The 27347-nt window shown below is 49.5% G+C and overlaps 1 protein-coding gene across 1 annotated transcript in view; it reads right to left on the reverse strand.

The window, feature by feature from the left end:
- CSMD2 (CUB and Sushi multiple domains 2) overlaps positions 1–27347 on the reverse strand; it is a 616901-nt gene that overhangs the window by 280592 nt on the left and 308962 nt on the right. The window contains exons 11-12 of the mRNA XM_018046480.1: positions 11262–11365; positions 7875–7987 (exon numbers count right to left, since the gene is read on the reverse strand). Coding sequence (XP_017901969.1) covers positions 7875–7987; positions 11262–11365 — 217 coding nt within the window. The remainder of the gene's footprint in view (positions 1–7874; positions 7988–11261; positions 11366–27347) is intronic.

Below are 27347 nucleotides of genomic sequence, written 5' to 3' on the forward strand. Positions count from 1 at the left end.
GTCGCCCTCAGCCTCCTTTCAAGCTCAGCTCCAACGCCATCTCTTGCAGGGGCCCCCTGATGCTCCCGCCAGCATTCAGTTCTGGAGAAGGGGATGAAGGCACCGCCTGCAGAGGGCTAGACTTGCCCACTTCCTCCTGCTTGCTCTCAGACTTCATTCTGCGGAGGTTTTCGCTTCAGCCCTAGGCATGTGTCTGCTAGGTTAGCCTGTTCTCCCTTGGGGATGTCAGATCAACTGCTTTCCATCCTACAAGCAAGTTTTAGTTTCAGACATCATCTCCTCCAGCGAGCCTTCCCTGATGCCCTCGAGTATTGTTGGTGGCCCCTCCTTGCTATGTCCCATTTCCTCTGACTCGAGTGAAGACAGACTGTGACTTGGGTGAAGGCACAGCTTGTCTTTTTACCCTTGTATCCCCTTGCAGTCTGAACAGTGCCTGTAACATAATAGGGGCCTAGATGATGCTCAATGCACAGATGCCCTTATTTCCAACGTGAGTCCCCTGGACTATTTCGCATCCTTCCTACATGATCGCTACCGCCCTGATCCTCCTTATCTCTAGGGTCAAGGTCCCAGCTCCTTCCTCCTCTGGGCCAGTCTCCTAGATTCCCCATGAGGCCACCAGATTCTAGGCTAAGTCAGGAGGCAAGGAGACTCCCAGATTGATGCTAAAACTTGTTAGCAAGTTGTATGTAATTTTATAATGTTTCTGGTAAGTGCTAATTGCCTGTTCCTTAAATATTTCTTGTTCTGCTGGGAAGCAGAGCATTTGCAACTGTGAATGCGCTTCCTACAGCTGGCTGCCCTCATGGAGGGGGCCTGAGTTTCTAAGATCCAAGGATGTGGATATTGACGGAGTTGGAGGCTCCTCCCTCACCCCGACCTGGGATTGTGACACACAGAACAAGAAGAATTTCTGGGAAATAAATCCCTCAACTTTTTCCACCCAGGGGCTTGAACTTTTAATGGGTGGGGATGGTGATACTGTGGTACCACCTGCCTGCCCCAAGGAAGCTTCTCTCTATCTCAACTGGGGCACAAGGGGTATTGATGCTGATGGGGTCAGGTATACCTAGGGGAGGTTTCTGCCCTCAAATGCCCCATGACACCAATGGGAACATTTGTATCCCTGCCAACCTCCCATCCCTGAGCCAAGGTGTCTTGTCCTGTATGGAATTTCCCAAGAGTTGGGACAAAAGGAGGCTAAGATGGGGGTGGAGGTGATGCTGAAGCTTTGGGCCATGAGTGTAGGTTGGAGGGAGAGTTTCAGGACTGGGGAGGCAGAGGAGGGGAGCAGGCTTTTAAGCTGAGTGTTTCCTAAATGCTAGGCCCTATGCTGGTGGCGCAGTGGTAAAGAATCTGCCTGCCGTTTCAGGAGGCGCAAAAGACGAGGGTTCGATCCCTGTGTCAGGAAGATCCCCTGGAGAAATGGCAACCCACTCCAGTGTTCTCGCCTGGAAAATTCCATGGGCAGAGGAGCCTGGCAGGTTACAGTCCAAAGGGATCACAAAGAATCAGACCTGAGTGGGCTACTGAGCACGCGCGCGCGTGCGCGCAAGCACACACACACACACACACACACACACACACCACAGGCCCTATGCTGGGGGCATCACTCTATGGAGTTCTCTCAAGACTCCTGTGAGATGAATGCTTATCAGTCCTTCTTCACAGATGAGAAAGCTCAGGCTCAGGGAGGCTGAGGGATTTGCTTGAAGATCACACACACAGCCAGTGGCAGAACTCGATTGTAAACTGCGTTTGTCTGACCCCAGAGCCTATGGGGACAGTGGAGAATGTGGGCTCTTGGCACCTGAGTGCTGGGAGGTGGTAAAGCAGGCCAAAGGGAATTGAGAGGGTGTAGGGGAAGGGTGCCTGACTGTGCCAGGCCCTGGGATAGGCCCTGTAGGACCGGATACATGAATAAACTGTCATCTGCCTAGAATGGGCTTTTATAGAAGCCAGCATTTGGCTTGGAATTATCATCACAGAGGGCCTTGGATGCCATGTGAATGAGTGTTCTTTATCCTGAAAGCAGTGAGAAGCTGTCATCTGGGACTTCCCAGGCGGTCCAGTGTTTAAGAATCTGTCTTGCAATGCAGGGGATATGGGTCTGACCCTCGGTCAGGGAACTAAGATCCTACATGCTGTGGAGCACCTAAGCCTGTGTTCCACAACTGCAGAATCCTCAAAGTGCAACGAAAAATTCTGCATAATGCAACGAAGATCCTGTACGCAGCAACTAAGACCCGATGGAGTCAAATAGGTAAATAAAAATTTTTTTAAAAAGGGGTTTTTTCTTTTTGTGTGTGTGTAGCAGGAACCATGCCAGATTTGGATTCTAGGAAGATCACTGAGCTGCCTGAGGCAGATGGCTGGGGTGGAGGGAGAGGTGACGAAGGCCTCGGTCACATCCGTGACAGAGGAGCCAGGATGCTACAGAAGAACTGACAGAATCTGGGGACCGAGTCAGAGACGGGAGAAGGAGGAAGCGGAAATGAGGCTGCGTGATGGCGTGGATGATGGCGCTGGGTGTGGAGATGGGGTGAAGGGGGTGTAGGCGTGGGGTGGAGATGGAGAGCTTGGCTTTGGATGGTGTTATTGGACTGAAAGCTCGTGTCGCCCCAAATTCATATGTTGAAGTTCTAACCCCCAATGAGGCTGTATTTGGAGATGGGGCCTCTAAGGACGTAGTATAGGTTAAACAAGGCCATAGGGTGGGGCCCTGATCTGACAGGATTAGTGTCCTTATGAGAAGAGACAGCAGAGAACTTGCACTCTTCTTCCCTCTCCATAGGCACATATCCAGGAGAGGCCTTCTGAGGACACAGTGAGCAGTCACCTGCAAGCCAGAAAGACATCTGCAGCCATCTGAAGCCAGCCCGGACCAGAGCCTGCATCAGCTGGTGCCCTGACCTTGAACTTCCAGCCTTCAGAATCGTGACAAAATAGAGTGCTGTTATTTAGGCTCCCCAGTCTACGGGGTTTTGTTACGGCAGCCAGAACAGGCCTAAGCTGGATGTGTTGGGCTTGAGATGTCCGAGGGGGAAGCTGCGGAAGATGCGTCACAGGTAGACTGATGTCTACTGGGGACCAGATCTGAAAGTCCCCAGGGTTCAGGCTAGGCTGAAGCCATGCGAGTAGATGTGATCAATGGTGGAAGGTTCTAGAAACAGGATGAAAGCTGAGGGCCTGAGAAGTGCCTGCCCTGAGGGAACCATGCAGGAGCTGAGAGGGAGCAGCCAGGGAGAAGGAGAGGACCCAGGAAGCTGCAGGGAGGGAAGCCCAGAGCAGATGGAGGGACCAGTCACACCAGGGTTCCAGGGAACGTGGCCACCCACCCTTTCCACAAAGAAGGCATTGACTCATCGTGAAGGTGTGAGACCCTCAAACACAAGGTCAAAGGTGGAAGGACAAGAAGGGAAAAGCAGGCCCATCCCAACATGTAATCCTTCCTGGGCTCTTCTGCCTGCTGGACAAGTGCCAACTCTTTCTGAAACCCTGATTGAGGCCCTTGGAGACAAGGATCTGCCTTCTGCACTTCTGCCTCCATAAGCTTCACTGTGGCCACCATGAACGACTTCCTTTCCCAGCCAGCCTAGGGAGTGAGGGGGAGGCAGGGACCTAGGACCAGGGCTATCTGAGGAAGCACGGGACCCCTGGGGGACAGGCAGGAAGACTTGTGTCCCTGCAGAGGAGGGTGTACCCCCGAGTGGAGGGCAGTGCTCATCAGGGCCTTTCTCGGCCTCCGGGGCATGGCACCTCTGTGCTCCAGGCAATGTGCCAGGAGCCTTTAGTAATCTCATTTCATAACACTGCACAACAGTGTGATATGGTCGACTTTAAGGTTGCACATCTGGGGCTGTGCTGGGATTCACCAGCTCGGGTCCAAGTCCAGAGTCCATTCTCTCTCCACAGAACCTACTCCCTCTGTGCCCAGAACCTGGGTAGCTCCTGTGAGTTAGTGAGGCCTCTAGATGCCCAGACTCTCTTCTCTCTTCCTACTTTGTCATGGTTCTGAGGAGAAGTCCTCCGGCCCACACTTAGTTTGCGATCAGCAGTCACATAGCATTACGTTTTTAGGTTAAGTCTACGTGCCCCTATTGTAACCTCAGCACCCAGCTTCATATAGGTCATGTATCAATTAATACTGTGTGAAATGGACAAACGACCTCATCCAATCTCTAGTAACAAGGGACTGAGGCTCACGATCTGTGGCCCACTTGATTAGGGCAAAACTTTGGTTTCCATAAAGATTTTGTAAGGAATTGAACTTTTGCAACTTTGGAGGGCTCCTGGTATAAGAGGAAAATCATGGGCTTTGAAGCCAGAGAGACTGGGGTCGAATCTCAACTCTGCCAGGTCCCACACTTCTGTATGACCCTGGGAAGGTCACTTACCCTCTGAGTCTCTGATTCCTCTTCTATAAAAGAGCAGCCACCATCACAGAGCTGCAATTATGGAATGAGATGAAGCGGTACTTTTCAAACTAGTGCTTAGCCACAAACCCCCTCTTAAAAGAGGGCTTAGAGGAGGAGATGGAGGCGGGGTCAGAGGCCTCCCTGCTGGGCATCCCCATCCCCATACGTGAGTGGCCCCCAAGGGATCTCAAGTCTTTGCCTGACACTGTTCAACAAACATTCAATGAGACAGTGAATGTTCAGCTTCTGTACATCACAGGCTCTCCACAAACGATGGGCCCCTTTCTTTTAAAAGGAAATCACACCAAATGAGCCCAATTCCCCTTTCCCACAGAACAACCCTCCAGATATTTGGACACAGCTCTCAACTCTCCCCTGAGTTCACTTTTCCCTGAATAAGCATTCAGGGGGCTGTTAACCTCTCTCACGGGGTTTGACTTGAAGTCCTCTCCTTATTCATCTCAAGCTGGGGTCTCCACATCTCTGCCCATTTCTCTGATGCCTGATCAGATTAGAATAAAGAATCACTCACTCCCTGGGATAAATTCTAGTAGCCAATTTTTGAACAGTCAAACAGGACTTGATATTTCTCCCCATTTCATCTTATCCTGGTACTTTAGCCAACTGCTCCACCCTGTTGAGCTCTTTCTGCATGCTGTTTGCTGACTGTAGCGACCATCATCCATCTCAAACTCCTGTGACTTTGGTCTTATTCAAGCCATGAATAAGATATGGAAAGATTTGGGAGTAAGATGGAAAGATCTGGGAAGGTGGATGGCGCAGAATCATTCCTCCTCACTTTTGGTAGCTGCTAAACATCTACACAACTTCCAAAATGGGGAAACCTAGAAACTTTGAGTCTAAATCCACTCTCATGTCCAAAGAAGTGAGTGGCAGAGCTTGGGCCTGAATCAAGGTCTCTTGATTTCTCGTCTGGGACTCTTTCCTGCATATATATAACTTTCTGTGCCAGAAGAGCACATTCTTTTAACTACCTCTGTACTCACTCACTGCTGCTGCTGCTACTGCCACTTAGTCGCTTCAGTCGTGTCCAGCTCTGTGCGACGCCATAGACGGCAGGCCACCAGGCTCCCCCGTCCCTGGGATTCTCCAGGCAAGAACACTGGAGTGGGTTGCCATTTCCTTCTCCAATGTGTGAAAGTGAAAAGTAAAAATGAGGTTGCTCAGTCGTGTCTGACTCAGCAACCTCATGGACTGCAGCCCACCAGGCTACTCCGTCCATGGGGTTTTCCAGGCAAGAGTACTGGAGTGGGGTGCCATCGCCTTCTCCAGTACTCACTCACTAGTTACTCGCTAACCACCTTATAATTTGCAACACTGTCCCCAATGGCCTGTTATTATCTCCATTTCACAGATGAAGAAACAGAGCCCTGGAGAGGCTAGAAAGGGACAGAATCAGGATTTGAACTTAGCACAGGTCACCCAGTAGGTGTTCTCTGTCTGCTGGTCTATCTCACTCAGAGGTGTGCTTCCTATGCTGAGGACAGTTCCTCTATCATCCTGACCCCAGTGGGCATCAAGGTGTGACAGTGTTCCTGCAGGAAATAAGGACTAGCCTCCTGTTATGCGTTGAATCGTGTTCTCCAGAAAAGATGTGTTGAATCCTTACCCCCTGGTCCCTGTGTATGTGACCTTCCTTGGAAATAGGGTCTTTGCAGAAGTAATCAAGTTAAGATGGTGAGTCCTCAATCCATTATGTCTGATGTCCCATGGGAAGAGCAGAGAGACTCTTGGGGATCTGCGACATGAGGGGCAGAGATTAGAATGATGCAGCTACAAGATAAGGATTGCCGGCTACCACCAGAAGCCAGGAAGAAGCAAGGAAGGGGTCTACCTAGAATCTCACGGAGAGCATGGCCCTCCTGACATCTTGAGTTCAGACTTCCAGCCTCGAGAACTGTGATGGAATAAACTTTTGTTGTTGAAACCACCCAGCTGGCGGTGGTTTGTTAGGGCAGCCCTTAGGGGATGAATACGCTCCCTGTGTCCCAAGTGTGGTCACAGAGTCCAGTCCTCAGGAAGAGCCCTTGGTCCACAGGAGGTGCGAGGTACCCTGGGTGGAGTGGGAGCCCTTTGGAGTTGCTCCCCCTACAGGGTCCTGTGTGGGCTTCTCTGGTGGCTCAGCGGGTAAAGAATCTGCCTGCAATGCAGGGGATGTGGGTTTGATCCCTGGGTTGGGAAGATCCCCTAGAGGAGGGCATGGCAACCCACTCCAGTATTCTTGCCTGGAGAATCCCAAGGACAAAGGAGCCTGGTGGGCTATGGTCCATGGGGTGGCCAAGAATTGAACACGACTGAAGCAACTCAGCATGCACGCACACACGCAGCATTCACAGGGTCCGCTGGAGAAGGACACCGTCTCTGAATGAGGTGGGGAAGGGTGCCCCCCTCCCCAGCAGCCGCCTCCTGTCTGGTAGCCACCTTGTCATTGTAGACTCACAACTCACTTTCTTGATAAAGCCTTTCCTGACACCCCAGAAAGGATGACCACCCCTTCTCTGTGCTCCCACTGGCTCTGTTGGCCATGATGATCTTGCTTTAATAATAGCTTATTTGTACAGGAAGCTCAGCTCCGTGCTCTGTGATGACCTAGGGGGTAGGACGGGGCTGGGGTGGGAGGGAGGTCCAAGAGGGAAGGGGATATATGTATGCGTGTGGCTGATCCACTTCATTGTATAGCAGAAACTAACACAACGCTGTAAAGGAGCTCATTTGTTTTTCCCTCTGACCATGCAGGTCAGGTCCTTTACGGGGAAGGTCTCGATCTGCTGCATCTGCTCCCCGAGTGCTAGTCTAGGGTCTGATACCTAACAAGGCCTTCTCAAAGACTTGGGGGTGTTGTGATGGGGATCTTTTTGTGGGGATCTGTGTTGGCAGTCATCTGCCATCAGGAGGTTTGACTGTATACAAAGATGAATGATGGCAACAGTATCTCTTGGAGCCCAGATTGCTGTTCCCGTAGTGCCTATTCCCACCAAGCGATGAAGGTCACCTTCGTCTGCACCTCCTCAGGTCACCAATGGTGTGTGTCTGGCCCTAGCCCTGTGCATACAGTCACTCATCACCATGACAGCCAAACAGGGTAGCTTGGGAAGCTACTGTCTCCAGTCCAAAGATTTCAAAAAGTAAAGTAAGGCTCAGAAAGTTTATGAGGACTTGCAAAGGTCTACACAGGCCAGGTGTGAATCAGGGGCGGAACTGATGTTGTGCCTGGTGCTGTGAGCCAGCACTTTAAGTGACTGGCCCCAGATAATCCTCAAAACAGCCAAGGAGGCCCACTGGACCAAGGAGGAGGCTGGGGCTCAGAGAAGTTGAATAACATGTCTAAGGAGAGGAACCTAATACAAGGCAGAGCCAGGATTCGAACCCAGGGTCTGCTGACTCCAAGAGACCCCAAGCGTCTGACTCATTGGCTCCCCCCGGGCAGTCAGTTACCTTCATAAGAAGCCTTGAAGCCCAGGGAGCTGCCACTGCCATCTGTCTGGAAGAGGAGCCACATTTGATGGTTGGTGCTGACGATGAGATCTGGGACTGACGTACCTGTCAGGCTGTCAGGAGAGAGAGATTTAGAGGTGTGAACCCACTGTGGAACCTCAACGGAAAGACTGTGTGACTGGCGGCATCTAAAGGAACATCGAGGAGCCAGGGTCACTAGGGTGAATCCTGGGTCCCAGTGTTGCTGGCTCACGTGCTGGGAGACTCAGGACTGCTCCCCTCTGCACAGGCCGAGTTGCTTCTGCACCGCGACTCCCCTCCCCAGACCCCTGGGCTCAGGGGAGATATCTGCGTCCTCACTTGCATAGGGAGGGATGGCTGGAGCCAGGTACAATCAAGGGGGTGTGTACATTCCCGCAACCTCCCATCTTTCATGTGAACGGGACTGCAGGGAAGACACAGACAGAAACCCATTTCCCCAGTTGGAACCCAGCCACTCCTTTTAATGAAGCATCTCTTTCCACTCCAGCATCAGAAAGCGAGGCTTTAAGTGCAGCCCCCACCTTGGGCAATACTCCTTTCGAGAAAACAAGTTTAGACATGGCGAGGATTCTGATTCAACTCGCATTCACCAGGCACCTACCCAAGCCAGACCATTTCCCTTCCATTATCTCATCTAGTGTCCCCACAGCCCAGCGAGGTAGGGGTTGTGTCACCCCCATTGTACAGATGAGAAGATGGAGGCACAAAATGGGCAGTAGCTTTCCCAAGGTCAGCCTGCTGGAGAGTGGCAGGGTCAGAGTCCACTGCGTAGGCTGGGGTACTCAGAAGAAACCTGACTTCCTTTTTCTGCTGAGACCAGACAAATCTCCAGCACAGATGGGGTGTGCGAGGCTGGGGAGGGGTGGTTAGATTAATGAGCTCTAATCTCTGCTCCACCATAGGGTCTCAAAGCTTGAGGGGGTGCTGAGCTGATTGCAGAGAGATGATCGGTACAACGTGAATGGGATAAAGCAGGGGTAGACTGCCTGGGATACACTAGCCTGGCCCATGTGCCATCCCTGGCCTGGGGACCCTGACATTCTGCAATGATGGGGACCCTGAGATTCTGCAGTGAGTAAGGAATGACCCTAGGAGAGTGGTGAGTAAGGGAGAAGACAGGCTTCTGCTTTCCTTCCGCGTGACCCTATGATGACAACGAGCAATCATTTTGCATCGTTTCCCTGAAGTTTTTTTAAATTTATTTTAATTAGAGGACAATCACTTCACAACACTGTGATGGCCCTGCCACACACCGTTCCTGAGGTTTTGAACTTGACACTGGTCTAAAGAGATCTGAGGGTGGTGGGAGAGTCTCTGGGCTGCTGCAGAACTTGTTGGGATCTCATTCAAGCTAGACTGGTCCAGAGACCTGGGTGCAAGCCCTGGACCTGCCATTCGTTTGCTGTGGGACCCCGGGCAAGTGGCTGAGCCTCTCTGCGCTTTTTCACTCCATATAAATGAGGGGTTGAACTGTATGATCCCCAGTCTTTTCAGCTCTGCTGTTCTAAGGTTTTCTCTATGACAAAGCACACTGGGGCATGAAGGAGACAGAGTGGGATCCTGGCCTCTTGGGTACACTGAGCTGATGTATCACACAGGTCAGCACACCAGGGCAGGTGAGTGGTGGGGACGCACTGAGAAGAGGGGAGGTGTTGAGTGTGGTGGGTAAACTATATGACAACCTGATGGGGCCACAGAGAACCCAGATATCAGGCCAAACACAATTCTGGGTATTTCTATGAGGGTGTTTCTGGATGAGATTAGGATTTAAAGTGGAACTGAGTAAAGCAGATTGCCCTCCCCATGAAGGTGGGCCTCATCCAATCAGTTGAAGACCTGACTAGAACAAAAAGGTGGACTCTCTCCCAAGTGAAAGAGAATGCTTCCTGCCTGCCTGCCTTTCAGCTAGGACACTGTTCCCGCCCTGCACTTGAACTGAACCTCAACTTTTCCTGGGTCTTGAGCCTGCTGGCCTTTGCTCTAGAACTCCATCATCAGCTCTCCTGGGTCTCCAGCTTGCTGACTCAGCCTGCAGGTCTTGGGACTTGTCAGTTCCCATTATCATATAATAAATCCTTTTCTTCATATGTACATCCTATTGGTTGTTTCTTCGGAGAAGCCTGAATCCTGTTGGCTATTTCTTTGGAGAAGCCTGATTACTACAGTGGAAAGCAGGCCGTGGGGAGGTTGCCCTTCAGGCTGGCATCCCATTCCTTTCTCTCAAGAGATTCTAAATCACCTAACATGTCACCTAACATGCCAGGGGACCTCATTCAACTGCCCTAATAGGATCTTTCCTGGTAGATGTGGAGAAGGTATGAGAAGCACCCAGGACAGAACAGCTTCTGGACAAGTCAGATATTACAGAATGGTCATTTTTTGCTCAGCATTATGACCAGAGGGCGTTGGCTAGGAGCGTGTATGGCAATAGCATGGGTTGCTATCCTTGACCAAAATTGAAAGACACAAACTCAAGCGCTAGTTCTGCCGCCAACCACCCTTGCACCCTTTGGGCCTCAGTTTCTCCACCTGTTAAATGGGATAATAGCACCTTCCTCACAGGGCTCCTGTGGGAATTAAATGAGATAACTGATGTGTCTGGGCACACAGTAGGCACCAAATGTATGTGAAATCTCCCCTCCTTCTTGGCAGGGGAGGTGGACGAGGTCAGGTCTGTCTATCTCTCTGACTCTGGGTCACACACACTGAATAGGAGCATACTCCCGCTTTTAAGCCAGGCTAATCATGGTGGACAGAGGAGTCAAATGGCCCCCGACAGCTGAGTCCTGGTGTGATGAAACCCAGGACAGCCTGACACTATCCCCCACCTTGACTAGACCATGTCATTCTAACCTTTCTGGGCTCAGAATATGCGGTCACTATGTCCACGTGGTCCCAATTCCCGGAAACCATCCATCTCCCAGACAGTTCTGAGCATGCAGGGAAATTAGCAAAACACTTCCACTACCTCTGTCTGCAGTCGGGCCACCACAGATGTACATGGCCTTGAGGAAATACTCCTGGTGGCAGAAGCAGGGTCTGCACAGACGCACACAGCCAAGTGCAAGCCAGGCATACACGCCGAACCCCTATCACCCTGGCTCCCCAGGAGCCGGGGTGCACACCTCCCCTGATCTTTCCTCCTGGGAAGTGCTCTGTTTTCCCTGGTAGGCGTAGAGAGAGATGGGCGGACTGCTGCTGAAGCCAGCAGCGCCGCAGGCCACCTGTCCTGCCCAAGCAAGGTGGCAGGGAGTGTGGCAGGAAGACGCAGCGGGCCCATCCCCCTGCCCTCAGCCAAGGCACACGTGCCCCTGCCTTGCCCACCGCGTGCTCCGCGCCACTCACATGTAGAGCACCGTTTTCTGGTCCCCGTCCTGCCCGCCGTCCCCGACCGTCAGGGTGTCGTAACCCCTCTCCAGGTCAAACTCCTCGAAGGCCAGCTTGATCACCTGCGGAGGGAGCAGGGATTAGGCAGCAGGCAGGGGCCACCGGGAGAGCCTTCCTCGGCCTTGAAGACAGCTAGAAGCTCCATGTCCCGACGCTCAGAGCACCGTGATACCCCCCCCACGAAACCCTCCATCCACGCCGAGCACTTGCGGGCCACCTTTTAGAGTGGGAACTTTTTCTCTTCTGGGCCACACAGCCTCTGGGGTTCCCTGATGTTTTCCAAAGTGGATCACAGCACATCTGGCCAATTCTGGGGGCTGTCGTGGCAACCTCAGGCACATCTGGCCAACTGCGAGATGATTAAACTCTGCCTCCAAGCTTTAATGCACAGAAATCCCTGTGGAATTGGTGGCAAATTTTCAGGCCACATGTGGAATCTCAGCTATGTGGTCCCCGGGGACCTGCAGAAGTTTCTCTCAGCCTCTCCTGTGCCCGCTTTTCTCCATGCACTTTGTGTATTTGTTGAATAAATGAATGCTCCAGGAAAGACATTTCAACAAGATTCTTCTCTCTTACTTGGTTTAGTCCTGCCTGCCACATGTATGTACTAAAGACCTACCACGTGCCAGCCTAGGAGGCAGGGTTTCAGTGGTCAGCACGACATGATCCCTGCTTTCGGTGAGGAGGGAGAGAGAAAAACAAACCGATAATCACAACCCCAGGTGACAGACGCTACTTGAAGCCGGCAGCTCACCCAGCCTGCGGTGAGGGGAGGAGAGGAGGCTGTTTGCGATGAGGATGGGGTAGGTCCTGAGAGTTCTGACAGCTCTGGAAGACTGTCAGGTCAAAAGGGGATGCTGGGAGAGGCAGGGGTCAGGTGCAGAAGGCCTGAGCTGTGGCTGAGATGGAACATTCCAGAACAAGCGCTCAGTGTCCATCAGTGCAGGTCTGCAAACTGAACATAGTGGCTGGCTGCCTCACTCTGGGGGACAATGTGATTGGGCCTTCAGTGCAAGGAGGCGACTCAGGAACGTCTAGAACTTGAGAAGGCTGCCTGCGGCCAGGTGCTCATAGCCTCCCCTGCCCCAGAGAGCTGCGTTCATCTTGAGGGAGCAGCGGCAGGAGAGCGGTCCACAGTGGGTGACGGGGACACTCAGGTGTTGGAGGAGAACATTGGTCTGGTGGCTTGTGTGGAAACTGACACAGCAGCGGTGAAGCCCAGGTGGTGAGGGTGGTTCCAGGCTTCAGGGGCAGTGAGGTGAGTGATGCAGGAGGGTGATGCAGATGGAAGAGAGAGTCAGGCCCTGGAGTGTCTAGGGTTTTATGACTGATGGATGTGGGCACTGAAGGAGGGGTGGTTTGGGATGACCCGCAAATTCCCGGCTGGGGAGGCTGGGGTGGTGGGTGGTGGTGCCATTCACGAAGACAGGATGCTCAGAGTCATGTTGCCTAAGCATCTCAGCTGGTCCTCTTTCTGTCTGTTTCAGTCTGGTTTCAATCTGACGAAGATCTTCAGTCTCCCTGCAGGGAGGCTGAAAGTGCTTTGTATTCTCTTCTGCTACTCAAGGAGTAAAGAATTCCCGTGGATAGATTTTCCTATGGCTGTGCAGGCTTCTGCTGCCCAAATCAAACAGCGCAGCAGAGCCTCACCCCAGGGTGTTCTCAGGGTCCCAGGAAGGAAACCTCTGCTGTGCTTGGGTGTGAGCCCGGTACTGCCTGTGCAGGGCCCTCGGCACCGGGCCTGGGACCCATGGTGAGGAGCTGTCGACAGGACAGGGAGGAGGGGTAACGCTGGCTGGGAAGAGGCCACAGGAGGCTTCCTGGAGGACATGAAGCCCAGGCTGAGTTTGGGAGGTGGACTGGAGGAGTCCAATAAATGGAGAAGGAAGGGAAAGTGATCCAAGCAGAGAGAGGAGCAGGCGCAGAGGTGTGGGGTGCATGACTTGTCCAGAAACTCCGGGTGGATCTGGAGTTGTGTGGCTGAGAGGGAAGCAGAGGGTGGGGACATGAGACACGCAGGAGGAGCCGGATGAGGAAGCGCTGCCTGTCATATCACAGAACTGGGCTCTGTCCTCCAGTAAGAGATGTAAGTGAAGGTGTGGGGTGAGCTTTTTGTTTTAGGAGAAACAGCATTGAGGGCTGGTGGACAATGTCTGGGCTGTACAGAAGTGTGGGTAAAGGAGGATGTGGGCCTGCAGTGGTTGGGGGCTGTTAGAAAACAGGGGATGGAGCGACTAGAGGTCCTGGCCTGGAGAAGAGAGACTCTAGGGCAGAGGCAGGAGCAGCAGCACCAACGCTGCCTGGCCCCGTCCAAGGGCAGAAGGTGGAGACGAGAGGCACTGAAAACCAACCCTGTGACTGTCAGAACTGTCCCACAACGAAAAGGACTGTGTTCAGAGGTAGTGAGCACCCCAATCACTGGTGGTAAGTATCATAAGGAGGGGATCCTGCTTGGGACTCTCAGATAGTTTTAACAAAAATACTAGACCTTCCTGATAAAAATCCTCGTTGGCTATATGGACATGTATTCCAGGGAGCACTCTACAGTGAGTGGGGTAGCCTTTGTTATTGTTGTTTAGTTCCTAAGTTGTGTCTGACTCTTCTGTGATCCCATGGATGGTAGCCCACCAGGCTCCGCTATCCATGGGATTCTCCAGGTAAGAATACTGGAGTGAGTTGCCATTTCCTTCTCTATGGGATCTTCCCTACCCAGGGTGCAAACCCGCGTCTCCTGCATTGGCAGGCAGATTCTTTACCACTGAGCCACCTGGGAAGCCCGGGGGGAAGCCTTAGTCCCTGTAGCTTTCCCACCAAGTAGGCAAGCTCATTTCCCATATTCCCTGATGACCAATCATCATTGGATCGTCTGCTCAGGATGGAACCGGCTTCCTATCTCTTACTGTCCCTAATCCTGCCCCACAGAATGATGTTGCCATTTCCTAGCCTGGTACATAAGGAAGGACCCTTGGCTCGTGCTCCCTGCTGCCATCCCATCATACTGCCTATGTAGCATTCTCTCATAGCAGCCCATTCATGACCCTGGCTTGCACAGTCCCCTCCCTTGCCCCCGGCTCTCCTAGCAATATCTCCACATCCTTGAGCTCTCGTCCAAGGGCTCCCCGATTGCCCTTCCTCTCCTCTTCATGTCAGGACTTACCTGCTGTACTGTGACTGAGCTGTTTACCTGGTCTCCTAGGGAAACTACTTCATGAACTTCCTGGAGGGCAGGGGCCAGTTCTCATGGCCTTTGACCTGCCAGAAGCTGTCAGCGTGCCAGGCACATGCCTGGCACTCAGACCATGCTGAATGGGAAAATACTTTTCAAACCTTCCCTCAGCCTCCAGCATGGATGGATCTCCAGGCTCTTGGGTCTCTGACAGGAGACACCATCTGGAACAAAGGTCGGCAGACTGTTCCTGTTGAGGGCTAGGTGATAAGTATTTGCACCTAAGCATCTTATATGAGGTCTGTCGCAACGACCCATCTTTGCTGCTGTAGCGTGGACACAGCCATGGCTGCATATGTTCAGGCAGCATACACAGCCACGGTCCACGTACACTGACGTGTATGCCAACGAGCGTGGCTGTGTCCCGACAAAATTTAGTTTACGAAAATAAGCAACACACTGGATTTGGCTCAAAGGTGGTAGTTTGCAGACCCCTGGTCTAGGAGATTCTTTGAGATACTTAATCACAGTTTTTGATCATCTTCTTTTGAGATACTTCATTAGCGCGAGAGCTGACACCTATAATGTGCTCGACTGTTCCGAATATTTTACGAATATCAGCCTACTAAAGACTCAGGACAGCCATGGGCACTGTGAAGACCTCCATTTTACAAATGGGAAAGGCCAGGCGTAAAGACGTTAGGCAGCTCACCTAAGATCACACAGCTAAGTGGTAGACCTGGGACTCATCAGGCAGAGGCCAGGCCCTTACCATCCCACTCTACCGTCTCATAGCCTCCCAGGGAGGCCTCAGGCCCATACGATGGGGCCGTGACTTATCCACTCAACCTTCCCTAAGCTCCTTCTCTGGATCCCAGCAGCTCAGCCAACACTTGCTCATAAAATACTCTAACGCCAGCTGTGCCTTCTGCAGACCCAGGGGCCTGGCCTCCGCAGGGAGAAGTCAGGGTCCTGCCTGTACATTCTTGCCACCATCACCCCTTCCGGGAAGCCCCAGGTCACCAAGCCAGTGCCAAAAAAGGGAGTATGTGATTACTACGTCCAGGATGGGAAAACATCGCCTTGCAGGCCAGAACCCAGCGCCATAAAATGTTTCACATCAGCGAGTAGAGCACCATTGATGTGAGCTGCATTTTAGAGCATCTGACCCCAATGTGGAAGCTGATTACACCGAGCAGTCGGCACAAAACACTCAATGTTGAAGCCTTGGGATGGGCCCCCGGTGCGCAATGTGCTGGCGCTTTCATTTGTTTCCCTTTCTCTCTGGCCTTTGTTTAAAGATACGATCCTGTAATGATTCATTAACTAACATGCAGATGAGTGAAGCTGGCAAAGTGTCTTTCTAAGGCAGCAGAGTGACAGCACATGAAACAGGCGTGATTAAAGAGGCACGTGTGTGCACAGCTCAGACACCCAATTTGCACCCATTAGATAAATGAATAGAAGAACCCTTCGCTAGGATGTAATTACTGAGCACTGAGCGCCCGCCATGTGCCGAGCACCGAGCTAGCTGCAGCCTGTAGGTTACCTCACTTGTCTGATGATGTGGAGCAGAATCTAAATGCCAAGGGCATGGTACAGATGGAGAGTGCTGGAGGATGGCAGAGGATGAAAGGCGGCCACACAGAGGAGGTGGGCGTGCTGGGCCCTGCAGGCAGAGAAGAGTGTGGGCTCCATCCTGGAGATGCTCGGGGAACGAGGACCAGCAAGGGCGGCTGGGGGGGGGTGAGGGGAGGAGACAGCAGCCTGGCTGAGTCTGCAGTTGGCTTTTGCCTGGCAGGCCAGAGCAGGTAGCCTGGACTTGAGGGTGAAGATGGTGGGAGGCTGTCACTCAGCATGGAGGGAGGGGCTAGGGGCAGAGAGCCCTGCCAGGAGGCTGGTCCAGGGTCCAGCAGCAGCAGGAGGGCTTTGGTCCAGGGTCCAGCAGCAGCAGGAGGGCTTCGGGGAACACAGCCAGCTGTGATCACTGCAGGGTGGTGGAGGGAGTTGAGTCCTGGAGACTGCACCCCTCAGGACCTTGCTGCCTTTCCCAAGACCTGTGGCGGATGGGAGTGGGACCATGGAGGGTGCCCACCCTGGGCCCGGAGGACATTCCTTGCTTCCTGAGCATCATCCAGGACCAGCTAAAGACAGGAATCCCAGTCTTGTCAGCCTGTGCCCAAGGTTTCTGCGTAGCTGCTGAGGATCTGACCACTCTTAGGCATGTTTTGGGAAGCGCCAAGAGATCTAGACTGAGATTGTTTTGTCCAGTGACTGCATTTCTATAACCATCTCCAGTCTGCTGCCCACCCTTCACTCTGAACCCCAGACTCTGTGCCCCACGACCCTTTTAGAGTGAGGGTTGGGTAACCATGGCTCTTGGGCCAAATCAGGCCTGAGGCTTGTTTTTGTTTGGCACCTTGAGCTAAGACGTATTCTTACATGTTTAAAGGGTTAAAAAATAAGTAAAGCACTACAAAGAAGGATGTGCAACAAAAACCTCACATAGTCCTCAAAGTCTAAAATATTTATGATTTAACTCTTTGCAGAAAGTTTGCTGACCTCTGACCTAGAGCAGTGGTTTTCCAACCGGGTCCTCAGGAACCCCAGGGATCCATAAAGATACTAAAGGGGGCACAAACAAAGGTGGGAAAAGACCAGAATGGCCTGGATCTTGCTCCAACCAGAGCAGTTCCTTTGGATCTAGTTCATGGTTGGGATTCTGTGACAGACACAGCTAATGGTTCACTCACTGTCCCTCCCACTGCTTACCATTCTTAATAGAATGCTGGCTGTTGAAATGTAGCAATGGACCTGGCTAAGTGCAGAGCTAAGGACAGGGAAGTGACAGGATTCGGGGCATAGGACATGAGCTGAGGAGTCCTCAGAGCATTTTCCCACCTTTCTCCTTGCTTTCCTGGAATACAGATGTGAGGACAGAGGCGGAGCAGCCTTCTTGTGATCATGAGGATAAGAGCAAAGAAAGACAGAGGGGAAACTAGGAGGTGCTCAAGACACTGAGAAAACTGCTAAACCAGCCCTGGAGTCTTCACTTTTGGACCCCTGGGACGTGGGGAAAATAATCTGTGTTTTGTGTAAGCTTCTGCGGAGCTTTCTGCTACTCACAGCCAATCACAACCTAATGACTGTGGGTTCTGAAGAAAGGCTATTGTTACCATAGAAAAATTAATCAGCTCTTGACCCTCAGGATAAAGCTCAGTTTCTTGCATGGAAACTCTAGACTTTTCATGACCCGCTCTTGGCCCTTCCCACCTCATCAGAGCCCCTCTGCAATCTTCTGCTCCGGGCCTGCTTCCCTATTCCTCCTCAGAGCACCGGCTCCTGAGGGGTGACCTCGGCTTCCCCAACCCTCTGCCTTGGGGTCCTAATGCCGTGGGGCAGCCCGACTCTTAGCTCCAAGAACGGAAGGTAATTCCCCTTCCCCAGGCATGGACTGCATGGTGACTTCTGCAGGGGTCTTGCTGAGGGCCCAGGGAAGGGCTGGAGAACTGGTTCTTGGCGGGGGAGAAGGGGAGGTCGGTGGAAGGGCTGGCCTGAACCCTCAAGAGAGACCTCTCATGCAGAGAGGTCTTCAGCATCTTTGAGAAATGCTTTTGAGGAGTTTGGGTAAGAAAGCTCAAGGGCAAAGACTGAGAAGGTTCAGAGGTTGTAGGACTTTGGTCAGTACCTCAAATTGAATTTTGGTGGCTCTGAGAGTAGTAAGCCCTTTCATGCGTTCACTCACTTGTTGGTCGATGGATTTATTCAGCTGTTAATATGCCCTTGCCAAGTGCTAGGCTTTGAAGAAGCAACAGAGCCAAGACAAATATGAATACCACCCAAGACCTCACAGTCTAGAAGAGACACATGGGTACATGGGGAACACAGTGCGGGGTGGTGGGTGCTGAAGTCAGGGCAGCTGGGGATGCGGCAGGCATGAGGGGCACAAAGTCCCATCGAGAGGAGGGAGCAGGCTTTGTCTTCACAGAGGAAGGCGCGTGGGGACCCGCAGCCAGCTCTAGGGGAAGGGGGATGCCGAGATATGCTGGGAAGTGAGGACAACTGTGGAAAGGAAAGGGATCCGGGTGAGGACCTGCAGGGACCTGAACGGGTCCCTCTAGAGCCGCCCCCTCACAAGGAATGAGTTAGGGGTGCTTAGGGAAAACCTCTCTGATCACCAGCTGGCATCCTTCATGGGGCCCAGCACAGAACACACAGGAGTAAATGTTTGCTGAACGAATAAGTGAGTGAACAATTGGGCCAGCACAGGGGTTCCTGACATTTGCACAAGAGAGTGACAGCTGCCTGGAGAGTTCTTTCTCCGTTCTCCAGGTCTACAAACAGAACAGTGACACGGCTAATCCCCAAGGAGTGAGTAATCGAAACACTGTTCTCTTCGGCTTCGAAGCTCATGAAATGCGCTTTCCTTTCCCTCTCCTCCCACCTCGCTCGTTCTCTCCTGCCTGCCTTTTACTTCTTTTCTAGCACAGGTGAATTAATGTCCTGGTCAAATGCAGTGAGGATCGTTTGCAAATTGCCTCGCATGGCCTGATTTCATACCGAGAAGCTGTGAAAGGAAGGCAGATGTATGTAGGCAGGGGGCACCGACTCAGGCCTGGGTTTCAGTTCCGACCATGAAAATTTCATCAGCCATGTTCTTTTGGAGACTAAGCTGAAAGGTCCTAACAGGAGGAGGCTCTGGGGCCCAGCGTGGGTGGGGCCGTGCCTGAAGAGCTACCTGACCCAGGGACAGATCTCCTCCAGCACTTGGTAATGTATGCAGACACCTGCGGATCTCCTCCTCTGTACCGCGTGCTGTGCTAACTGCAGGAGCGAAAAACAGATACCGCCCCTGCTTTGGGGGGCCTCTCCTGAGCTATGGGGGAAAGAGATTCTAAACCCAGTGTAACGTCACATGCACCAAACAGAAGAGGTTGATGAAGCGCTGGAGGGACAGAGGCAGCACTAAGACCTGGTGGGGTCTGGAAGGCTTCTCTGCAGAGCGGAAATCTGAACTGTGTCTCAAGGGCGGATAGGAATTTGCATGGAGGAGAAGGGCAGATACTCTGGGATAGGATGTGCTGGACAGAGGTTTTAAAGGGCCAGCTGTGTCTGTGATCCAGGAGCGCAGTGTGGCTGAAGCCAGGATTGCTTGGGGAGAGGTGGGCAGCAGGGCCCTGTGTGCTTTGCTGGGACAGAAAGGGGTTGCTTTTTATCATACAAGCTGAGCTGGTCAGAACCACAGGGATGCTCTTTAAAAGTGCGAGTTCCAGGTTCTCATCTCACTTCCACTAATCAGACCTTTGAGGAAAGGATTTTGGAATTTATGTCTTCAAACTCTCTCCAGGTATTTCTGATGATCGACCAAATTTGGGAAATATTATTATGGGCAGAATGACTGCAAATACTAAGATAGTGCAACCGGCAGAGGCAGGACTCCCGTTTCTCCAGACCATCCCAGTCCAAGCGAGACGGTGGAGCTGTGCGCCCAGCAGAGCGGGCCAGCCTCACTTGCTCTGAGCTGCCGCTCCTCTTCTCCCTGAATCTGCCCAACTTCTGGGAGGATGACGGGGTGGTGTTTGTTGTTTCATTCTTAGTTCACAGAGGAGAGACATACCCTTCACCGGCCTCTGCAATGAGACTGTCAGTTCTTGCTCCCACAGGGTAGAGCTGCTCAGCCCATCCCGCTCAGTCGAGGCTGGCATCGTGACATGGTTCTTGGCCATTGCCATGGCAGGTCATTGCTGGACCTTGTTTGGAGCTTCTGTTTACCCTTGGAGGCCCTGGTCACTGGAACGTTCCCAGCTCCCTCTCAAGCTCAAAGGAGATGAAATGTCCACACATACACACAGGTGCCAGGGATGTGTAATCATTCCCTGATTATCAGGAGACCAAAGGGACGTGTGTCACACTAAGTTAACCTTAAAAATGCATCCCAATATACAGTAGGTGCAGAAAAATACTGCTTGATCCCATTTATGTGGGGTGCCTACAATAGCCAAATTCATAGAATCAGAAAGTACTCGGGTAGATAGATGTCAGCGGCCGGGAGTGGAGGGTGAGGAGCGAGAGTTGGAATGTAGGGTTTAATGGGGCCAGAGTTTCAGTTTGGGGAAGTGACAAATTTGGGAGATGGATGATACTAAGTGATGCACAACCATGTGAATGTATTTACTGCCATTGAACTGTACAATATGATTAAGTAATAATAAAACAAATATGATTAAAATAGTATATTTTATATCGTGTGACTTTTGCCACAATAAAAAAAATTTTTTTAGAAGAGACATATGCCCTTTCCTACATACACATATTCTACAGGTAAACTCTCAGCCCCTTTTCATGGTGGTATTTTTCCTCACCTGCTCCTTGTGAAAGGAGCTGCTGCACTCTCAGTCCAGTTTGCCTGTCACTCACTCCAGGTCCTTCACTCCCCATCCTCTAATCCTACATCGTCAGTCTCTTCCTCTGCGCTTGCTTTGCCCTCAGTCTACAACCACACTCAAAATTTCAATCTTCTAAACAATAAACATCGTAAGTAGCCCAGAGCTTTCTGTGCTCCCAACCTCCCTCACGTGCCCTTGCTACTTCCCTCCCTTTACCACAAAGTTGTCCAAAGGGCTGTCCACATGCCTGACCTCTATAGCAACCTGCTCCCCATCCACGCACTCCCCATCCACTTTTGCTCAGGTGGCCAAAGTATTGGAGTCTCAGCCTCAGCATCAGTCCTTCCAATGAATATTTAGGACTGATCTCCTTTAGGATGGACTGGTTGGATCTCCTTGCAGTCCAAGGGACTCTCACGAGTCTTCTGCAACACCACAGTTCAAAAGCATCAATTCTTCGGTGCTCAGCTTTCTTCACAGTCCAACTCTCACATCCATACATGACCACTGGAAAAACCATAGCTTTGACTACATGGACCTTTGTTGGCAAAGTAATGTCTCTGCTTTTTAATATGCTGCCCCACAAAGCGCCACTGAAAGATCTTCTTCCAAGGCTAAAGCCAACAGTCTTTTTCCAGTCCTTTTCCAACAAGATGTCTTTCAGCATCACCACTGTCAGACACATCCTGATTGGAAACCTCTTGCTTTTGCAACTCGATTCCCCTGTCAGTGGCTCTTTCTCTGCTTCTTTCACTGGATCCCAGTCATCTGTAAGGATTGTGTTCCCAGACCCATTCTGAATCTTTTCAATCTCTTTGCTCTTTCCAAGAAGCGTCGTTCATTCCTTACGCTTGTTCCCTACTGCGTGTCAATGCAGTGATACCCACATCTCTCTCCTGAACCCTGATTTATTCACTTTACAACCAGTGATTCCAAACGTCATTGGATGAAACACAGGCACTTCAGATGCACGTTTCCCTCTTGACTGCTGCCAAGCTTGTTCCTCCTCTTGCATTTCCTTTGAAAGCCTCCCAATAGTCCAAGTGAGAAAACATGGAGTTGTCATGTATTTGGTCATTGAGCAAATGTTTACTGAGTGTCTACTGTATGTCAGACACTATGGTGGTCAGTTGGGGGACAATGGTGAATGATACCTCTCCTTCTCCCTCCTTCACACATCCAATCAGCCACCAAGTCCCATCTCATTCCCTAATGAGTGTGAAAGTCACTCCGTCATGTCTGACTCTTTGTGACCCCATGGACTGTATAGTCCATGGAATTCTCTAGGCCAGAATACTGGAGTGGGTAGCCTTTCCCTTCTCCAGGGGAATCTTTCCAACCCAGGGACTGAACCCAGGTAACCCTCATTGCAGGTAGATTCTTTACCAGTTGAGCCTCAGGGGAAGCCCTCATTCCCCAGATTTCTCTTAAATCTGTCTTCCCCTCCATATTTCCTAAGCCTTGGCTAATGACCCCCTTTTCCTTACTTGGGTAACTGCTTCAGCCTCCTAACTGGTCTCACTCCCTTCAATATCCCTCTCTAATATCTCCACTGCTGCCACAGTAATCTTTCAAAAATTCTTTCTGCTATTGCTCTGGTACAGAAGAAAGAGTGGCCCTCATCCTTCCCAAGGCTTATCCCACTGCTCCGGGTCCCAACCCCTCCCATCGACTCTGAGACCATGTTCCATCCAATAGCACAGCACAGCTACTTAAGTTCATGGCTTTAAAGCCCAGTGCTGCCACTTAATACTGATTATGTGCTGTGACCAAGTTTCCTAACCTTTGACTTGCCCATGATTCAGGTTTTTCATCCACCAAATGGGTATTTTAAAACTTAATTATTTGTGCTATGAAGAGAATGAAATAAAGTCATTTATACAGAAGGCCTTGCTCAGTTCTTGGCATATAACAGGCATAGAATAAGAGATAGCTATTACTGTTATCACAAATAGCCTAACACTTCTACTCTTAGAAATCTGTTTCAGAATAAAACCTAAGCCTCTCTGTCAAGCCTGTGGGCTCACCCTGATCTGGATCTTGCGGACTTTCCAGCCTCACCTTGATACAGGCATGTTGAGTTATTCTAAGACACTGTCCCAAGCCTCAGTGCCTTGGCACCCAAACCTCAGTGCCTCGGCACAGGTGTCTACTCTGATATCTTCATCCTTCAAGACCCCGTTCAAATGTCACCGCCTTTGTACCAAGTTCCCCGGCCTTCCATTAGTGTCTCTTTTCTAGATTTCCCGTCACACTCTGGACACAACTCCATTAGCACTTGTCTGAACTCTAGCTTCACGTTTCTACCCATCCTCCTTTCCTGAGTGCACGTTCCTCAAGGGCAGAGATCATACCAACGATCAATGAATGAATAAATGCTAAGCTCATGAAACATACTGTGAATGTGGAAAGGCTGTGATTTTTGCTGAAGGAGAGGTCCCCAAGGTGACCAGACAGGCAATCCTTGAATGCACTAAATCTCTCCTGTTGGCTGCTGAACAGCAGTAGGAATACACTATGCATTTTCTCTGCTGTTTGCAGGAAGGCAGCTCCTACCCTTCAGCCTCAGACTTTGAGTTTCTATACTTATACTCTCCTTTCTGCACTGTATGCTTCCTGGCTCTCCTCCTGGGTTGTGCCAGTGAGGAACCCCCTTCAGTCTTCCTGGGGCTTCCCTAGCACTATCTGAAGCCCACCAAGAATGCACGAAGATCCCATGAAAAATGTCCTTCTGTATAACCTAACTCTGAGGCAGTGCCTTTCAGGGGGACTGGCTTCAGAAACCCAGGCTGGAGTGACCTCCTGCATGGCCTGTGGGGTGGTGACTAACATGGGGCCATTGACCTCCACACACCAGCCAAGGTTAGGTCTTCTGAAGGCAAATCAGACTGTTTCTCAAAAAATGTTCAGGACTTTCCTATGCTTCACCCTCTACCCCATCTTCAGATTCAAAAGCAAACATAGATAAGCATCTGTACTTCTTTAACAATGCCCATGATATAGCCCTCTAGCCAGCAACTTAACAACTTCAAGGTCCTTCTTCCGGGTTAGCCTCCATTTCCACCCCTATGTGGCCGAAGCATCCTTCTCCACTGCCTACGTTCATCCTCAGATGGTTTGATAAAATACAATTCTTCATTTGCAAAATGACTTGCAGAGGAAATCTGTCTCCAGTGTTCCAAGTATTGTGGTCCTAAGCACTTTTGAGCAAACAGTTTTAAAATGTTGAGTAAAACTTAAAAAGAAAAAGAAAGCTTTTTACAAGTTAATTAGTGGTATAAACTGAATTATACTGCCCTAAAACTCATATGTGGAAGCCCAAACCCTCAATATGACGATATTTAGAAATGGGACCTTTAGGAAGGTGACTAAGGTTAAATGAAGTCAAAGGATGGGGCCCTAATCCAGTGGGATTGGTGTCCTCAAAACAGAGGAGAAGATACCAGAACGTTTCTCTCTGCATGTACACAGAGAACACAGAAAGACATGCTGAGAAGGAGGTCCTCTGTGGGGTCATCTATGAGCTGGCAGTAGATCTCGCCAGGTTTGCTGGCATCTTGATCATGGACCTCTAGCCTCTAGAACTGTGAGAGAATGAATGTCTCTTGTTAGAGCCACCCCATCTGTTATATTTTGTCACGGAAGCCCAAGAAGACTAGGATGGCAAGAACTCTCAGAGTCTAAACCCCAGTGAACGTAGAGATGCAAAGGGTGCTTTGGAGCATGAAGCACATTTTTAAAACCTGGTGAAGCAGAGCTTTGATTTTCAGGGTCTTGTGGAGAGGGGGGAGCAGGAGACAAAGGTCAGGGCCCCCCAAGGTTGGGAACTTCCGATGACATCCCCGAACAAGGTTGAACTGGTTAAAGTTGCACCCTTAGTGTGAGGCTGAGCTAGAAATAGGCCTACTTCCTTCTCACACAGCTCTGCTAACCTCTGGGTAGATCTGAAGGCTGATTGTTTATTTCAGATTTTGACACTGAATGAAAGCAAATAGAAAACTTCCTCTGAGACTCTCTCATGATAAATCTGTCTTCATATGGATTTGCAGCCTTCAGATTACTCGGGTGGTTTGAAACCTTCATACTGAGAATTTAATCTGAAGAGGTTTCTGACTGTTAATGGCCCCAAGCACAGAAGAGTAACAAATACACCAGTTTCTACCCAAATCTCAAAGAATTCCCCCACAGTTTATGATTCTAACCACATAGTCAAAAATTATACAACAAAGAAAGAAACATGATTCTGAGGGCAAGAGGTGAGAAACAGCTGGCAACAGAGTGAACCTTGCAAAGATTTCATATACTGAGATTAAGAGACACAGAATATAAAATAAATGCCCTTAATATATTTAAATGACTTAAATATATGTAAGGAGCCAGAGACTATAAAATAAACTCAAAAGCAATCAAAAACACTAAATAGGCTTTCATAAATGCAAAATACTAAGATTTGAAATTAAAATGAATCTTCAGAGAATGAATTCAACAGAGGTTAGACATAACTGATCGAGAATTCTTGAACAGAATGAGAGAAAATGATAGACGTTAAGGAAAGAAGATAGAATGAGCCACATTAACATGCCTTGTCAGACTTCCAGAAGCAGAAAAGAGAATAAAGAGAGACAACAGTTGAAATGGCAATAGCTAAAAATTTTTCCAAACTGATGAAAGATGTCATCCATAGATTCAAGAAGTTTAATGAAATCAAGTAGGATAAATACCAAAATATCCACAAGACATCTGATGATCAAACTGTAAAACACTAAAAACAAGTAGTAGGATAGAAAGAGATGAAAAAGTCTGAGTCATGTTATGAGGCTAGCAATATCTTGGGCTTCCCTGGTAGCTCAGAGGGTAAAGCATCTGCCTGCAATGCAGGAGACCTGGGTTCAATCCCTGGGTCAGGAAGATCCCCTCGAGAAGGAAATGGCAACCCACTCCAGTACTCTTGCCTGGAAAATCCCATGGACAGAGAAGCCTGGTAGGCTACAGTCCATGGGATCGCAAAGAGTCGGACATGACTGAGCAACTTCACTTTCACTTTAGCAATATCTTGATATAGAAATCTGGCAAGTGTGTGTGTGTGTGTGTGTGTGTGTGTAATGTACATAGAATATATTTTATTTTGTTAAATCTGTAATATATAACAAAACAGAAGCAAAATCACTATATAAAATGCTAGCAATTCAAATATAGGTATATTTTAAAAATGATAATACTAAATGACCAGATTGGGTTTATCCCAGGAATACAGGGTTGGCTTAACATCAGAAAAATCAAAGTGGAATTCACCACACAGGAGAATAAAGGGAAAAAAATCCTATGATTATATTAACAGATGTAGAAAGGTGCTCAATAAAAGTCAACATCCATTCACAATACAAGCTTTTAGTAAACTAGGATTAGAAAGGAACTGTAAATTAAAACAAAACTTTAGCAAACATCATACTTAATGGTGAAGAAGTAAAACAATCTGTTTGACATTGAACAAAGGCAAAAGTGCCTACCATCATCACAATGATTTGACATTATACTGGAGATTCTAGGTAGAACATTGGGGCAAAAAAAAAAGGTTGATGAAAAGGTATAAGATTGAAAAAGAAGAAACAAAACCATCATTCTTTGCAGATTATGATTGTTTTATGTAGAATATGCTAAAAATTCACAGATAAATTACTATGGGATAGCTGAACATATAAAAATTAATTGCATATCTAACCACTATGCAAGAAACAGGTAGAAAACTAAATTTTAAAAGATATGATTTATAAAAGCAATAACAAAAATATCTAGAAATAAATGTATTATGAAATGTACAAGATTTATAATGAAAAAATTATACAAATTTATTGAAAGCTACTAAAGAAGCCCTAACTGAGTAAAGATATACCATATTAATAGACAGGAAGACTTGGAATCATAAAGGTACCAGTTCTTCTTCAATTTATCTGTACTTTTTGTATAATTAAAAATTCTAACAGGTTATTTTGTGGATCTTGGCAAGATACTTATCAAATTTATTAGCAAACAAAGGGTACTTCACAGGAAAAAGTACCAAATGAGAAAGATGGGAAAAAATGTACAGAGCAGTACAAAATGATACATGGCAATACAGAAAAACTTTAAGGACATAATTTTGAATAAAGCTAATTAAGACTATATATCAATACAACATGATTACGTTTACATGAAGTTCAAGTACCGGGAAGCTAAACATTGCATTTTGAGGGATACATAATTATGTGCTAACTATAAAGAAAAGCAAAGGAATAATAAAGCACACAGTTGAGGTAAATGGTGGCCTGAGGCTTAGGGAATGGAATGAGGTTACTGGGGGACAGATCACTAGGATATCTGTGGGGCTTTCTGTTTTCCCTTGAGCTTTCTCCCCTTGAGCTGGGAGATGGCTACACAGTTGTATCTTGTATTGACATCCTTTATATTATATTTTACAAGTATGCTTTTGTATCAACTTGATATTTAATAAAAACA

Source organism: Capra hircus, chromosome 3 (genome assembly GCF_001704415.2).
Source record: "Capra hircus breed San Clemente chromosome 3, ASM170441v1, whole genome shotgun sequence".
In the NCBI taxonomy this organism is placed as follows: Eukaryota; Metazoa; Chordata; class Mammalia; order Artiodactyla; family Bovidae; genus Capra; species Capra hircus.